The sequence below is a fragment of the Thamnophis elegans genome, chromosome 2 (assembly GCF_009769535.1).
Source record: "Thamnophis elegans isolate rThaEle1 chromosome 2, rThaEle1.pri, whole genome shotgun sequence".
NCBI lineage: Eukaryota > Metazoa > Chordata > Lepidosauria > Squamata > Colubridae > Thamnophis > Thamnophis elegans.
This window is the reverse complement of record NC_045542.1, coordinates 3,136,075-3,152,728: the sequence shown is the minus strand read 5'-3', so window position 1 is coordinate 3,152,728 and position 16,654 is coordinate 3,136,075. Positions and strand designations below refer to the sequence as shown.

The following is a 16,654-nucleotide window of genomic DNA, read 5'->3' as shown; positions in this document are numbered from 1 at the left end:
CTGCCAGAAAAAGCACCCGAAACCACCATTTAAAAGTGTTAATCCAGGCCATACATTCCACTGATCGAATGCCCAGTTCTAGGTACATCGGGGCAAAACCAACACAAGGGGGGGGGGGGAGACCCAGAAGTTTTCTAAGAAAAGCAGCCTGGGTTCTTTCAATGCAATCCTTGAAGCCCGGTATCCATATGGGAATACCGTGAAGGGTTTGGGCAAAAGTTTTGGCTTTGTAAATACATAGGGCAGAAGGAATGAACTGGCCACCCTGGGTATAAAAGAATCTTAAAATCTTCTGGTGACTACAGGAGGCCGAGTTCAGCACCTGGGTTCGGTGTCTGGTCCAGGCACCGGTGTTCTGAAATTGAATACCTAAATACTTAAAATGGAAAACCTGCTTAACAGCATTGCCACTGATATCCCAGTTATACAATTTCCGGGCTCTAGTAAACACTAATACTTTCGATTTATCATAATTAATAGCCAAATGGTTTTCAACACAGTAAGACCCAAATGCAGAAAGTAATCTTTTCAGTCCTGTCCTTGACAAAGGGAAAGATAAGATGGAACAAGAACTGACAGAGAGCGAGAGGACACCTCCGTTGGCCTTTGAAGAAACTGGGGAAGGGCAAATTCGGTCCAGGCAAGGCTTTTCTGCAGGCAGGAAGGAGAGACAGAGCTCAGACGAGGAGCAAGAACCACCCCCTCTTGATGCAAGGGCTCGGAGGTTGCAGAGAAAGGTGTGACCAGCTCAGACGGAATACGTCACTCACAAGGTGAATGCCCTGCCCAGCTTCACCAGGCACACCTGGGGAATGAGACTTCAGGAGACGCTGTGGGGAGGGGCATTTGTTGGGAACAAACACCGAGTTACTAAAGTGTTGTGTGCCGACATTTGATCTTGCCAAGAGTCCTTGCATTCCTTGTTGGCCTTCTGGACTAATTATCTGAATCTTTTGCCCCCTGAACTCTTTGCTTTGCTCTTCTTTTGCCAATTTCATTTGGGATTCATTGCCGTCCAGCCTTTGTGTAGGCGGTTCACCGACAAATGCGCGATAGACATGCGCGCCGACAAAACCGCGACAGACAAATGAGCGCTGTCAAAATCGCTAATTGGTTTTTGACAATAGCGCGCTGACAAATGCACATCGACAAATGCGTGATGACATTTAAAGGGTGTGCAGTCACATTGAACTAATTCGCTAATCAAACAGTAACAGTAATTTTTTCGATTTTATTTAACCCTTACCCTAATTTTTTCAATTTTATTTAACCCTAACCCTAACTCTAAGAGTAATTTTTTCGATTTTATTGTGCTTGTCATCGCGCTTTTGTCGGCACGATTTTGATATCATGTTTTAATCAGCGCTATTTTGTTGGCGTGCGTATGTCTATTGTGCAATTGTCGGGTCACGTTGTAGGCAGCTCTGGGTTGGTCAAATTGCAGCCAGAGGCTGTTTGAGGTTTGTGTGGGGGTTTGTTCTCACTCTGCTCTGGGACTTGCCAGAAACGTGGGAGCATTTGGGGAGATTTGGAGCAATAAAGGAGCCCATTTGAACTGCCAGCTGTTTGTGTTATCTCTGGGCCGTGCCCTGGGTCATCATAGAATGCTTCTTAGGTTTCACAAGATTACACTGATTAAACAACAGGAATTGGAGCAAACCCCCTTGATCTGATCTCATCAGATGGGCAGAAGTAATAAGCTTAAATGTCAGAAGTGAGACAGATCCATTGTACCTGTGGATCCAATAAGGAAGGCTCTGATCTACATTTCCATCTATTCGTGAATGGAAGGGCAAGGAGATATTGTCTTATCCAGGAGTCCATCTTCAGCATCAGTGAATTGTAGCAAAAATTGGGTTTCATTTCATTTTCTCTGTTTAACTGATGTAGGAGCCTGGATTTCAAATAACTAATTCTTACCTTGAACACTAATCTTGGTTTCTATTTCTGTGTCAGGCACCTTGTCATCTAATTTATTGGCTTTGACTATTTGTTCCTGGGTTCCACCTGAAAAATGAAAAAGAAAATGAGGAAAATTACAGGAAAAGAAAAATACAAGTTATTTCCACATTAAGTTCCTCTTTGGCATTGTTCCTAATAATCCACTGTAAATAGAATTTAACACAATTACTTTAATAAGCACTTAATAGGAAGGAACATAACTTTTGCAAAATAAAATAACTTTTATTTTAAAGTGCCGTGGTAAAAAAGGGCCTCTCCTTTCCCTGGAACCAATAAAGCACGTAGGTGAAAGGACTTTGCCATTCCCAGGACTTAGTAAAAGGTATACTGGGAATTAATGAGTAAGAATTAGAGTTACTCACCAATTCCTTTTGCACGCGGGTCCAGTTCAATAATAGTCACAATATTTTTCCGTTCCCCTTCAGGCTGTTTCAGAAAAAGACACCAGATTAATCTCTTATGGGAGCCTCATTGCAAATAAAAATACCATGCATGACAGCAACAAGTACTTCAAAAAATCAGTTATAAAATATGAAGAGCCCCCTGTAGAATCTCTTAGAAGTGTTCTAAAATATTTATTAACCAAACTGATGTTTGAGTGCACAGTAGGAAAAGTCTTAGGTGAGCCAGATATCTTCTACTGAGATATCAATATGGCCCTAATCCTCTATTAAGGATTAATTTATATTTACCCTGGAAGCCCTGAGCTTCTTTATCTCATATAATGCGGAGCGAGATGGCAAGAAAGACCATTGGCTTACCAGAACGGTCATTCTATGTGCGCCACGGGAGAATCCAAGCATGGGTTTAACTTTCGTCCATTAGCCTTGAGACTGGGTTTCCAAAAGTCCTGGCCTTGCCCCCCTTGGATGATAAAGCCCAGTTTTGTAAGAAGGCACAGCCGGACTGATAGATGGAAATAAGATAAGTTCTGAAAAATACAACCGGTAAGTCTTTCCCCTAGACCCCGGACCAAGACACCAAGGGTGGGGTTGGATTCTCCCACGGCGCACATAGAACGACCATTCAGGTAAGCCAACAGTCTTTCTCCTGTACGCCGCTTGGAGAATCCAAGCATAGGACATGCCAAAGCATATGGATCTCAGGATGGGCACTGGAACGATCTGTGGTCTCAGGAACCTCGATGACGCTCTGCAGTACACGGTGCCCAAAGGATGCCTCGGCGGAGGCAAATATGTCTAGTTTATAATGTTTCATGAAAGGCGATGGTGAAGACCAGGTCGCGGCCCTGCATATCTCCTGAATTGAAGCCTGTGTGGCCCAGGCAGTGGTGGTAGCCGTGCTCCGAGTGGAATGGGCCATGATCCGCCTGACATGCCAGATGGTGAATTGGGGCCTAACCCAATATCCTCTGCCAACAATCCCTGTGAAACCAAATCTGGAAACCAACCCTGGTTCACCTGTAAATTGGGAGGAGAATTAGGCTGGGAATGGGAGGAAAGGGTCTCCAACGGTAAGGGCGGTGGTGAATTCTTGTTGTGGGATCAAATGAAAAACACAGGAGGGCAGACTAGCTTAGGGAACTCCTAGATTATCTGGTTAGTAACCCAGCATACCTTTTTTTTTCTCTTTTTGGAAATATTGCTGTTGTTGTGGACCATCTTATCCCCTTGGTCAAATCTCACACCCATCCTCCCACCAAATCAACCACCGACATGTAAAGAGTGATTGTTTCATGTGGCAGGGATTGTTTTATTGCAGCCGAAGGAAGGATTGGGGGCTGGGGGAGAAAGACTGGACCAAAAGAAACCTATTTTCCAAGAGTGAGCATGTTTACTTAAATTTAAAAAATATATATTTTAAAAACTCCCCAAGCAGCCAGCTCTGCCCCTGTTCTGCCATTTTCAAACCAACCAAAATTTGCTGTGGGAAGATTCTAGGAGTTTTCAAAAGACAATCAGAACAACTATATAGTCCAAGAAGGTAACAAACTAGACCTTTTTTAACCACCATGGAAGATGGGACATTTTGTGCCGTTACAAGTAAAGTTTTGAGACCAAAATGCCTTTCTGTTGCAATGGGGGAAGACAAAGAGTACACTCATTAATACATGGTGAATAGCCTTTATCGGCAGAGATCTCTCTCCCTCTCCAAGAGCCAAAATGTAACCCCACTTGTTACTTACTACAACATTCAGTTTCTTCTTCACACCATCATACAAATTCCGTCCACGAACTCTTGCTTTGACCTCAATATCATGCAATCCTTGCTGTAATGGGACGATGACAAATGGCACTGCTCTGGAGGACAGAGCTGGAATCGTGAATTGCTCTCGGTATGTTTGTCCTTCTGTGGAAGCACTGCAGAAGGCTGGACTGTATAACAGTTCCACTAGTACCTAGTGGAGATGGAAAGAAGCAGATGAGCCACAAGGAAGCTTTGACCCTAAGAATCATTTAAAATCCAGCCTTCCCACAAGTGACACAAACACGTTCCCCAGCAAATATATCCCTGCACCAGCAAGTCACTGTGATACATGGAAGAAAGAACAGAAGAGGGGTACACACAGAGCACACATATACACACATCATATCATGCAATTTATCCTTCCCTTCTTTTTCATCATGGACTGGTGGAAAATAGGACTGTGTGAATAAGTCAGAATATTTATGCAAATAAGATCCCTGAAATATGAGAACCCAAGAGGTACAGTTCTTAATAAAGGTAAAGGTTTCCCTGCCTGGTTGTATCAGACTCCTGGGTAGTGATGGCAAATTTATGGCACACGGAGCCATTTGTTAGGGCACGCCAGGCATTGCCTGTCAGTTCCAGCACACATGTGTGCGCTGGCCAGTTGACTTTGGCCTTCTTTTTCAGCTGTTTTTCGGCTGTCTTTTTGGCTGTTTTTTGAGGGTGAAAAACCACCCAATGCGCAAACTGGAAGTTGGGGAACGGATTTCCAGTTTGCACGTTGGGTCATTTTTCGCATTCCTGAAGACTGCAGAGGGCAAAAAAACCAGCACTATGGGCAAACTGGGAGCCTCTTCACCTTCTCATTTTCAATAACCTTTTCCACTTTATGTTCCCATGATTTTCTGGATAGAAGTGAATCATATTTTTTACATAATGACCAGTGGATTAATTTAGCAACTCGGTCATGTCCAGCTTTGTAATCAGTTTGTGCGATTTTGCTGCATTCACATATTAAGTGTGAAACAGTTTCGACTTTGTTGTTGCAAAGTCGGCAGTTTGGATTGTCAATGGATTTTTGCATCTTTGCATTAGTTTGTCGTGCTTGTTCTTGAGCAGCCAGTATTAAACCAATAGCAATAGCAATAGCAGTAGACTTATATACCGCTTCATAGGGCTTTCAGCCCTCTCTAAGCGGTTTACAGAGAGTCAGCATATTGCCCCCAACAATCTGGGTCCTCATTTTACCCACCTCGGAAGGATGGAAGGCTGAGTCAACCCTGAGCCGGTGGGATTTGAACCGCTGAACTGCTGATCTAGCAGTAGCCTGCAGTGCTGCATTTAACCACTGCGCCACCTTGGCTCATGAAACCTTCCGTTTCTTTCTTGATAGTTCCCATCTTAAGCCATGTCCATATCAAGTTGTCATCACATTTTCCTTCAATGTTTTTCAAGTGCTGTCCATGCAAAGCTTTGGTTTTCCATCTATTTAATCTGTCATCCAGCTGTTTTTCCTTATATTCTGCCTTTGTTTCTGTTGTTTTTATGCTGTTCTCCGTTTTCACAGCCTGCAGCAACTTTTTGTACTTTGGTTCACATAATCATTCAAACTTCATTTTTATTCTTCTACAGTTTGATGGATTTGCAATAGCCCCCTGCCCCCTATTGGCAGGTACAACTTGTTGATGTCACTTTGTGGATGTAAAGCGTGGTACATATTCAAAAGTTTGCGTGTTTTCTGGTCCAGGTTTTCCAGTTCAGCCAGAGTCCAGTTGATGATTCCAGCTGAGTAGTGTATCACTGGAACTGCCCATGTATTAATGGCATCAATTATGTTTCCAGCATTCAACTTTGATTTTAATATTTTGCGGATGTATTCCTTTTGCGTTGACTCTTTGACTTTTCCATTCAAGATGTTATCTGCTTCCAATATGCCAAGGTACTTGTAACCATTACCTTTTGCTAATGCTTTCACTATATTTCTATTTCCTGGTTCTATTCCTTCTGATTTTTTCATTTTTCCTCGCCACATGGATAATATAATACATTTTTCAAGCACAAAGTTCATTTTGATGTCACTGCTGAACAGTTGAACTGTGTTGAGTATTGATTTAAGTTCAGTGGGGCTTTTTGCATACATTTTTAAGTCATCCATGTATAGTAGATGGTTTATCTTGCCATGTTGGCTCGAGATTTGGTATCCCAGTTTTGTGTTTCATAGGATTATTGTCAGTGGAATTAATTCAATGTTGAACAGTAGTGGTGAAAGTGAATCCCCTTGGAAGATTCCTCGTGTGATGTTGACTTCACCAACGTTCTCCCCGTTTGTTGCTAGACCTGTTTTCCATTTTTGCATATTTGCTTTCAAAAATGTACAGATATTTTTGCTGATTCCAAAGTTTTCCAGACAGGTGTTAATCCAGCTGTGGGGTAATGAGTCAAATGCCTTCTAGTAATCAATCCATGCCATATTTAAATTTGTTTTTCTTCATTTTGCATTTTTTAGTACCATTTTGTCTATGAGCAGCTGATATTTTGTTCCTCTTGATTTTTTATAATTTCCTTTTTGTTCTACTGGATAAAAACTGTTTTCCATCAGATGATTGAAAACTGAATTTTCCAGTATCCTTGTAAAAAGTTTGAACGTTGTTGGCAGACAAGTAATTGGGCGATAGTTGCTTGGTTCTGTGCCTTTTTCTGGACCTTTCATTATCAAGTATATATGACATTGGGGATCACTGTTACATCTTTCATTCATAGCCATGTAGTTTCAATGGCCAGGTTGCAGTATTTTGTAATTTTTTCCAGTTTTTTTTCTTTGACTCTGGCATCTCCTGGTACAGCAATATCAATAAGCTGTATGCTTCTGCCCTCGACAGCTGTGATATCTGGTGTATTGTGTTCCAAATGATGATCCGTCTGTATTCAAAAGTCCCACAAGATCTTCCCCGTGCCATTTATGGTGACTTCTTCCACTTTGTGATCCCATGGCTTTTCAGTTCAGTTCAGTTCAGTTCAGTTGCGTTTATTTATAGGCCGCCCTTTTCCCTCAAGGCGGCTAACAACTTGTATGGGAGGGGAAGACATACAATAACATAAAAACACAATATATAATTAAAATCAAGCAACATTCATTCAACATTCGGGTGGGGGCAAATTATGATCTTTACCCCCAGGCCTGGCGGGATAGCCAGATCTTGAGGGCTGTGCGGAAGGTCTGAAGGGTGGTGAGGGTACGAATCTCCACGTGGAGATCGTTCCAAAGGGTCGGAGCTGCTACTGAAAAGGCTCTCCTCCGCGTAGTTGCCAGCCGGCACTGGCTGGCAGATGGCACTCGGACGAGGCCTAATCTGTGGGATCTTATGGGTCGAGAGGAGGTGATTGGCAGGAGGCGGTCTCCCAAGTACGCAGATCCACTACCATGAAGGGCTTTGTAGGTAGTAAGAAGCACCTTGAAGCGCACACAAATACAGGTATGTCATTTTTTTTACATAATGACCTGTGGACTAATTTAGCAAGTCGATCATGTAATCAGTTTGCGTGGTTTTGCTGCACTCACATATTAAGTGTGAAACAGTTTTAACTTTGTCATTGCAAAGTTGGCATTTGGATTGTCAATGGATTTTTGTATCTTTGCTTTCATGGCATTAGTTTGTAGTGCTTTTTTTGAGTATTAAACCTTCTGTTACTTTCTTGATGGTTCCCATCTTAAGCCGTGCCCACGTCAAGTTGTCATCACATTTTGCTTCAATGTTTTTCAAGTGCTGTCCATGCAAAGCTTTGATTTTCCATCTATTTAGTCTGTCATCCAGCTGCTTTTCCTTATATTCTGCCTTTGTTTCTGTTGGTTTTATTGTTGTTAATCAAAATATACTTTTTTCATGAAAAATATTTTATTGGGTAATATGTAATGGGTTTAATATTATTTTTTTTACATTATTCAGTAGATAAATATTCTGCAAGTGCATCCATTTTAATTTTTAATATGGTAAAGGTGGGTAAATATAGCTCATAAAAGCTCTTTGAGGGTCCTCCATAATGTTCAAAAGTGGGAAGGGGTCCTGATAACAAAAACTTTAACCAACTCTGATCCAAAGACCCTTAGCTCAAGGTGCCCACCATTGCCTCCATCACTGGCATTTAATTATTAGTCAGAAAATGCTGTGGTTTAAAGTTGGAAATACACAAAGTTTGCCTGCCAAAGAATTGATAGTAACACAAGTCATGCACATTTCCTAATTGCTAAACCCACAATCTTGTCAGTGCCAAAACTTACATCAATATTGTTGTCATCGTAGTTGTACAGAACAGCTCGAATCTCCACCTGCTCATTCTTCACTACTGAATATGGCACTCGAAGATCAATGAAGAAGTCTTTCATGACTATTATTTCATAAGGTTCAGCCACGCAGATCCCTGCAAGGAAAGCCAATGGCAAAGCCCCCCCAAAAAACCCCATTAATTCTACTTTAATTCTTAGGTGCTTTTCACACCTGCCAACTTTAGCTCCATCGTTCATAATTCTTTACCTTTGGTGGGTGAAATGCTCACAGCCAGCACCTCCCAGGTTGTGATGGAATCCTTCACATTAAAAGACAGTGTTTTGCTTGAAATCCTAGGGACAAAATTAAGGTTGTTACATCATTCCTGTGCAGAGCTATTACAGTGAGCACTTGGACGCTAATACCAGGTAGACAATTTCTAGAGCTACCAATCACACAGGCCCTTCCTTCCAAAAAGATCTAAGAATCAGTGGGAAACACAAATGAATTCCAAATTGAAGTTGTCATTAATTACTTCCCTCATTAAATTCTATGTTTGCGACAGTTGGATTTCATAATAAAATACTCATTTATTTTGAAGGGGAAATAGATAAAATAATGCAATTTGATTGCTGCTGGATAAATAATTCCCAACTACCGGTACTTATTCCTAACTTTGAACTCAACTTCAAGGTGACTCACTGTCACATTTATCTGTATTCCCTTCAAGATTCTACTGATAGCTTCCAAAGTTGCCCTGTGATGGGAGACGAAGCACAACAAGCTCATCTAGTCCAAGCAGCAAGAGCTGGAAAGCAGCTTTCTCCACAACTATCATTTCCTGGTCCTTCAACTGTGCTCCATATAGCAGAACCCAAGAGGAAAGATGCACTATTGCTGCTAATAGTGTGAGAAGCAGAAAACAGCATATGCCAACGTACATCTCTACTTGGCTGAAACTATTCCCCCCCCCAATGGACCTAGATCCTCTGATCTTGGTTGATAACTCTGGATCAACTTGGCTAAGATTAATTTATCAAAATTCATGGCTTTTCACAGGATGATGCCAGTTTAAGGCGGGTGTATCAAACAACTCTGTTATTCTGTTATTAATTGTAATTAATCATCATTTCTACCTTTTCAAAATGGAATTCTGGTCATTGTCCATAATAAACAGTGATTAACATGTAGCTTTTCTCTTCTAAAGGAGGTGAAAAATAAACCCCAGGTTTCATGCAGAACCTTTTCTGATCCTTTCCTCTTGGAAGAGACACCAACTTCCCCATCCCTGCATAAATTTTGAAATCATTAGATTTTCCTTTCAACTGGAAAATGGGTAATATAAACAGAAGAACTCCAATACCCTTGACTGTTAGGTGGTGCATTCAGGTCCTCTGTTCGCCACAACCAACTCTCAGGAAAATCAGACCTTGAGATGATGTTGTCATCGCCAAAGAATTCATCTTCAAAATCACCTGGAAAACAGAAAGCAAGGTGGTATAAGATACTGCTTTTAACAGTATTTTATTAAATAAGCCACAGTTAACTAGATTGTTATTTTCAAAAATAGCAAAATAGTAGGTATTTCTGTATTTTGGTTAATCAAAGTATACTTTCCCTTGCTTGCTATTCTACCAGAAAGTACTGGATACGCAAACTGGCCCAATGGTGCAACGTTTCCTTCTTCAAAACTCAAGCTATTCAGAATGAGACACTCTGCAGGGAAACAGGGACTGCTTCCATCACATGCAGTATTAGATGTAATAGCAAGGACATGATAAGAATTAATCATTGTTTCTGTAGCCACCTATTTTTTCCATTCTTATTTTCCATTCTCTATTAGATTGACATGTATACATTAAATGAAATTAAGAAATAATGAATTTTCAATCAGACAGAGAAAACCAAAACTAGAAAAACAATTATCTATCAAGGAAAGGAAAATCAAGGTCATATGTGTTTCTAATCCTCACCCAATCTTGTAGTTACCTCAAAGTGTAAGTCTATAACAATATTGACACAATGCTTATTTCTCCCCTTTTCTTCAGTAGTGTTCACGCACATTTTCACATAGAAAGAACTTAGAGTTTCAACCATCCTACTATGGTTGCCATCTTGTCCTTTTTTTACCTCAGCTTTTAAAAAATAATCATTTTCAAACCCATTTTTTTTAAATCAAGGTTTTAATTTATAGTTCGTTGTTCCAACTAGAATAAAATTGAAGCAGTCTACCATTAAACTAACACTAACAATATAGATCTATCTATATTGCCACCACTTTCACTCAACAAGCCCTCAAAATCATTCCTCACCAAAAGCTTTCTTCAACCGCTGAGACCTCCCCAAAAGTTGCTTTAGCGGAACCAAAAGGTCACCAATGTTTTTAAAAAATGTGGTGGGTTGTTTTGGGGGGAAGAAGCAGATGCCTGAGTCTGCTTTAATTAAAAACAGTGATGTAATGAGAATATGGCTGCATGCTGCGTAGACCTAACCTTGATGGCGGCTGAGAGAGCCCAGGGACTGGGAGGCTGGATGCAGGGACGTGCAGTCACTAGAGGCAGGGGAGGCGGGGCCTCACCAGTCTCCTGAGGGAAAGGAAGAATTTTAAATAATTTTTTAAAAATAATTAAAGCCAGGGTAGTTGCTACCAGATTCGGGCAACCCGAGAGCTCTGCCTGATGCCCGAAGGGCTTTGCAGGAAGAAACGCGGCTTGAGGCGCAATGACGGTCCTGGCTGTGGAGTGCACGCCCGGTAAAAGCCTCTCTTGGTTCCCTCCTCCTCCTTCCACAGCCTGTGCAACGCTGCCGCCGTAGGCTGAGAGCTACCGCCGATGCTGCTGCACAGCTGAGGGAGGGAGAGAACGAAAGCAGAGGCGGGGCGCCAAGCTTTGGTTAAGGCAGGCAAGGGAAACTGCGAGCCGAAAGGAAGTCTTGCTGGGAAGACGCGGCAGCAGGGCTTTAAAGGGCTCCCCCCTCCCCAGCCAGCCAGCCCATTCCTCCCCCCGCTACTACTGTGTCCAACAGGCCAGGTTGCTGGGAGGAGAAAGTTTGGGCTGCAGAGCAGAGTTTGAACTGCCGAGTGACGTGCGTTGAGCTTCAGTCTCTGGTGAGGGTCCCGCTCTATGGCGGACGCGGCGCCAGGGCTTCAGCGGGGCTTTCACACTTGCCTCACCGGCCATGGAGCTCACTGCACATCACTGGCTGGATGTGATATGATTCCCACGAGTGAGGCCTCATTCAACCCAACTTTGAATTTTCCTCCTGCATTTACAGAGCTGTATTTTGTACTAAAGCCCAACTATAAAGTAGCAACAATGACATATAAATACCTAATAACAATATATTCCCCATGGGTTTTCAACCTTGGTAATGCTATTATGCGCCACGTTTTCCAGGTATTGGTGAATTAAATGTTCCTTTCTTTCAATAAACCCAGAACCTGCTACTTACTTCTAGCCAGAATCAACTCGCTCTCCCGTACGTTTTCATCTCGGATTCCTTTGATGTAGTTACAGCATTCAAGGAAGGCGGCTTTACAAGCCTCTCCCTCCTGGATGTATCCTGCACGCCTTTCACAACTGTACCCCATGGGGTTCTCATGCATGCCATCTTCACAACATTTACGCTGCTCTTGAGTCTGAAACTGCGCCGCTAAAATATACAAAAATTGTGAAACATTAGACAATCCTATTTCTCACAGTCATAGGCATAAAGGGAAACAAGGGACAATGAATATCTAAATAAAATATTCAAAGGAGTTAGTTATTTGTCTTGTACCCAGAGAGCTGCCAGGAACAGCTGAACATCCTTTGACTTTTCACTACTGTAGGAAGTGAAAGGGACATCAGTTCTGGGTGGTCTGTGTTGTTCTTTGTGGTCCTGGTGATTCATAAGTTGCAAAAAAGGCTTTGGGGCATGGATGTCTTTAGGAAGGGGATGGCTGAAGGCCCATACATATAAAAGGGGCAGACCTTTGGATGTTCAGTTGGGACTGCCAGGTTGATATGCAGGCATCCCCACAGATGTTCCTGGGTTGGGGGCTGCTTGTAGTTCACTGGCCATTGCTTGCTTCCTCCTCACCAAGAACAATCCCTGATCAACGCTGCGATCCGAGAACACTCAAAAAAGAATGCTTAAAAATTTTGTCTATCAAATGTAATCTCTTTAGCTGGAACCAGTTACATTCTATATTCTATTTCATAATCAATTGGGCCATTTAAGTACTCCCCACCCCCACTGCACTCAGAATTCAAGCACGCAAAGTTATTGATAAGATAAGTTCTCTCATAGAGAATATCAATTTTCTACCCTCTTGCTTGAGAAACAAGGGAAAGAAGGATAATCTGCCTCCATTCCTTTGCCCATTTCCCGACTGATTCAATAAATGCAAATGGACTGCAGTTTTATTCTTTTACTTCAGAGTAAACAGAAACTTCATTATTTGTCACATACCTTTGCTTGCCTTGCTGTCAAGCAGCAAAACAGAGCTGCGACGCCTCCGATTGGCAGGCTGAGGACACTTTGCATCTGAACGAGGCAGGGGAGAAGAGGCAGAAACAATTATTCTTTAAAGTAAGAAGATAACTTTCAGCGCTAATTGCTGTGAAGATTGATTTTACAATTGGACAGGGACGTGCAGTCACTAGAGGCAAGGGAGGCGGAGCCTCCCCAGTCTCCTGAGAGAAAGGAAAGAGTTTTAAATATTTTTTTTAATGAATTAAAGCCAGGATAGTTGCTACCAGATTTCAAGTCACAGTGGCTTGGTGTCTGCTCTCAGTGTTAACTAGGAGGAGGCGAGAGAACTCGGGGCCTCTTTTGCTTAAGGAGTTTTTTGCCTTTTAAAAGTTAAGGCGGAGTTAAAAAGCAAAAGATTTAATATGCAAAAGAGGCACTGATTCTCCCGCCTCCTGATCTGGGAGCAGCGAATCATGTCTTGCATTTGAGCGACTGCGCAAGTGCAAGGGTGATTCTGGAGAGGTTTTTCTTTCACCAGCTGCCATTTCTTCTGCAGCCAGCCCAGCACCGAGCGGGGAGGACGAGGAGGAGGAGAAGAAGAGCGGTGAGCCCTTGTGGCTGGCCGGGGAGGGACTCACCGCTCTTCTCCCAGCCAGCCAGCCACTCACCCCCACCCGACCTGCTCCCTGCCTGGCCGGCCAGCCGGCACAAAGACTCACCGCTCTTCTCCTCCCAGCCAGCCAGCCAGCCACCCGACCTGCTCCCAAGAATGTCAGCGGGGACAGAGGAGGCGGGTGGCGAGGAGGCAGAGCGCGGCAGCGGCGAGAAGCAACACCCCCGCCGCTGTGTCCAACAGGCATCTCGCATTTATGTCCATCATAAACGAGAGACGCCTGTCGGACACAGCGGGGGGGACGTTGCTTCTCGCCGCTGCCGCGCTCTTGCCTCACCAACGGTATCCCTCACCACACGTCACTGCAATTGGATTACAGTGAGGAAGTAAGGGTATGCCTTCTATGGGACTTTCTCCCATTTAAAATAGATTGGGAATGCAGTCTGAAGCCTTAGTCGTGTGTTAATTAGATCTATATCTAATAGATCCAAAGCAGCTCATAGAAAGTTCACTTTAGTGCTGGGAAGCTGCAGTGAGGAAGAAAGCATAGCTCAACTCTTCATTGGGTCTGAGTTGAAGGGCTCACAGTTGGAGGCCAAAGAGCATCTCCAGCTTTTTCATGTTTTCCTGAAGTCTCCCCCCACCCTTGAAATAAAATGATAGGAAAAAGCAGGAAAATACCAGTGCAGGATTAGAGTGGACCCTCCTAAAACCATAAGAATAAAGTAGGATGCCTGGACATAATAGGCTTATGTATGACTCATCATTTTTCCTCCTTTCTGAAATGCATAGATATGAGTGAATTTTTTTTCTACTGGAGTTTCTTCTACTATACATTATTTTTCTTTTCTTTCTTTTCTTTCTTTTCTTTCTTTTCTTTCTTTTCTTTCTTTTCTTTCCTTTCTTTCTTTTCTTTCTTTTCTTTCTTTTCTTTCTTTCCTTTCTTTCCTTCCTTCTTTCTTTCTTTTTTTTTCTAAACTGCCCATCTCAACCAAGTGACTCTGCAGTGAGCCTTAACTATTTGCTTAAGGATTTGTGAATTGATTCCCATATGATGCTAGTAGTATTTGATGGAGCAAATGCTCTTCTCTTGGCTTCTAGATGGATTGGAGAACCTCTGTCATCTCCCAGACTTTAACACCCACCCCCAAAATACCTGATCTTTGTTTGGTGTTGAGATTAGTGCTAGTTGTCAGAGTCAGTCCAGCATCTTCAAACACACCCAGATTGTTCTGGCCGCTCCCAGCTGTACAGCCAAAGTCACTCTTTTCTATTGTGTCCCATATCTAGTGCACATTAAAGAAAAAAATGTTCCTCTTCTGTACTATAAGTTGGAAAACCCTTGAAAGCTGTTTCTAGCTTAAGAAGTTTCCGGACTTACCTTAGTTTGGCTAATCTTATACTCATTATTGAGAACATATACTCCTTTGTCCACAGCCACAAGACCGACACGAGCACCTGGATCCCCTTCCAATTTGATATTCACTAGATCTCCTGGCTTTTTAATTCGATTGTCTCTGGAAGATGCTCCTTTCACAACCAACTGTTTACACAAAGCAAAGAACAGCTCAAATATCTAACAGACAGGAAAAATGCCAATTCAAGGGAAAATAGTTGACTTTCTCTATCTGAATTGAAATAAATGTTTTGGGAAAATACAATTTAAATGCTTTAAAATAAGCACATCTGATTTATGCTCCAATTCTGGTGCAGTTCTGATGCAGCTATAATAAGGTGTTTCCCATGACTGCTAAGAAAGCTACTGGGAAGGCCGACTTACCGTTCCCATGCAGGTATCCTTCACGTCCACCCAGACAGAGTCAGCCACAATTTCACTGTTTCCCACTTGGTAGTAAGCCACAAACCGGAAGGAAGGGATGAGATCTGGCGTGATACGCAGAGTCATGGTTACCAGATTCTGCCCATCTGCCTTGGGTTGCCTGCCAACCTTGAAAATCTTCCCCTTAGTCAATATCTGAGGGTGAACAAATACTGGTTAATGGAATGGTTAGAAATGATAGATGAAGCCAGTGGCTTCAAGGCTGCAATATGAATTGAAATACAGCTCTTGGATTTCCTCCAGGTCTATAATACTTACAAGGTATGTGAAATACTTGATCTGGTTCAATGAATTTGCATTGCCCGTCACAATGAAATTTATAGGTAAGTTATCTCTGGGCTTAATCTCTGTAGATGTAATGGCTACATGAAGATAGTTTCCAGATCCTCCCTGGGTTTGGTAGGCTGTGGCTGTCATGGACCTGTTTGCTTGGCGTTCTCTTGGGAGGTCTTCATGGTTGGTTCTAACCTAGACAGGGTAAATATGAAGCAGTAACCTAATTAGGAAGCAACTGTGACTCCTTTTAAGGCTGGCATTGAGTGATGTCCACATGCAGACTGCTGAAAGAATACAGTAATGGCTAGAATGGACCTGGCTAGCATCCTGTTTTCATTAAAAAAATATCTGAGATCCTGTTAATTGATCTGCATTGTTAGGATAAAAAAGAGCTCTGTGTTACTATGAGTGTAGCAAATTCTATATTGTAATTGGGATTTGGGGAGTGGGCATAGCTATTGAATAAAACAATTGCAAAGTGAGTTGCAGCCTGAGGATCAGATAGGCTGATGAACTGGCTACAAAGAACAAGATCTCCCTTGCTCTAACAGACATACATAATGTCTCCATTCCTAGCTAAGATGACTCTCCGGTGACACAGTGTGCATAGGGGCTTCACAGCATATATTTCTTTCTTTGCTTGCCATAGTTGTGTGGATTGTCCTGCAAAAGTGTCAGAGTGACTTACAGTGATCGGTAGGCTTTGAATGTTCAGTTGTGTGTTCAGGATGAGTTTAGCAGTCCCATCGCTCAAAGTGGTTCCCTCAGAATGAATGTCCTCTGATATCACTGGTACATTAGCAGCTGGTGAGCCATCAGGGTTGGTAACATACACCTAAAACAATCCAGAAGAGGTGATTCAGCATGGAACCTTAGGGCTGGCCATTACCGGGGAAGGAGGGTTCGCTACATCACAGAGATCCCTCCTTCCGGCCCTAGGAGTCCCACTCCAAGACCAGATGGCGCGAGTAGTCAGGACCCTGGTCTCAGGCTGTTGTCGCTAAATGCCAGGTCTGTTGTTCACAAAGCTCCCCTCGTCCGGGACTTAATTGTTGACGAGAGGGCAGACCTGGCATGTATTACTGAAACCTGGCT

The 16,654-nt window shown here is 42.7% G+C and overlaps 1 protein-coding gene across 1 annotated transcript in view; it reads right to left on the bottom strand.

The window, feature by feature from the left end:
• LOC116503632 (A.superbus venom factor 1-like) overlaps positions 1–16,654 on the bottom strand; it is a 75,188-nt gene that overhangs the window by 40,679 nt on the left and 17,855 nt on the right. The window contains 13 exon segments of the mRNA XM_032210181.1: positions 1,921–2,007; positions 2,325–2,388; positions 4,109–4,321; positions 8,390–8,529; positions 8,643–8,728; positions 9,739–9,850; positions 11,826–12,026; positions 12,828–12,902; positions 14,600–14,729; positions 14,825–14,986; positions 15,224–15,418; positions 15,542–15,751; positions 16,248–16,394. Coding sequence (XP_032066072.1) covers positions 1,921–2,007; positions 2,325–2,388; positions 4,109–4,321; positions 8,390–8,529; positions 8,643–8,728; positions 9,739–9,850; positions 11,826–12,026; positions 12,828–12,902; positions 14,600–14,729; positions 14,825–14,986; positions 15,224–15,418; positions 15,542–15,751; positions 16,248–16,394 — 1,822 coding nt within the window.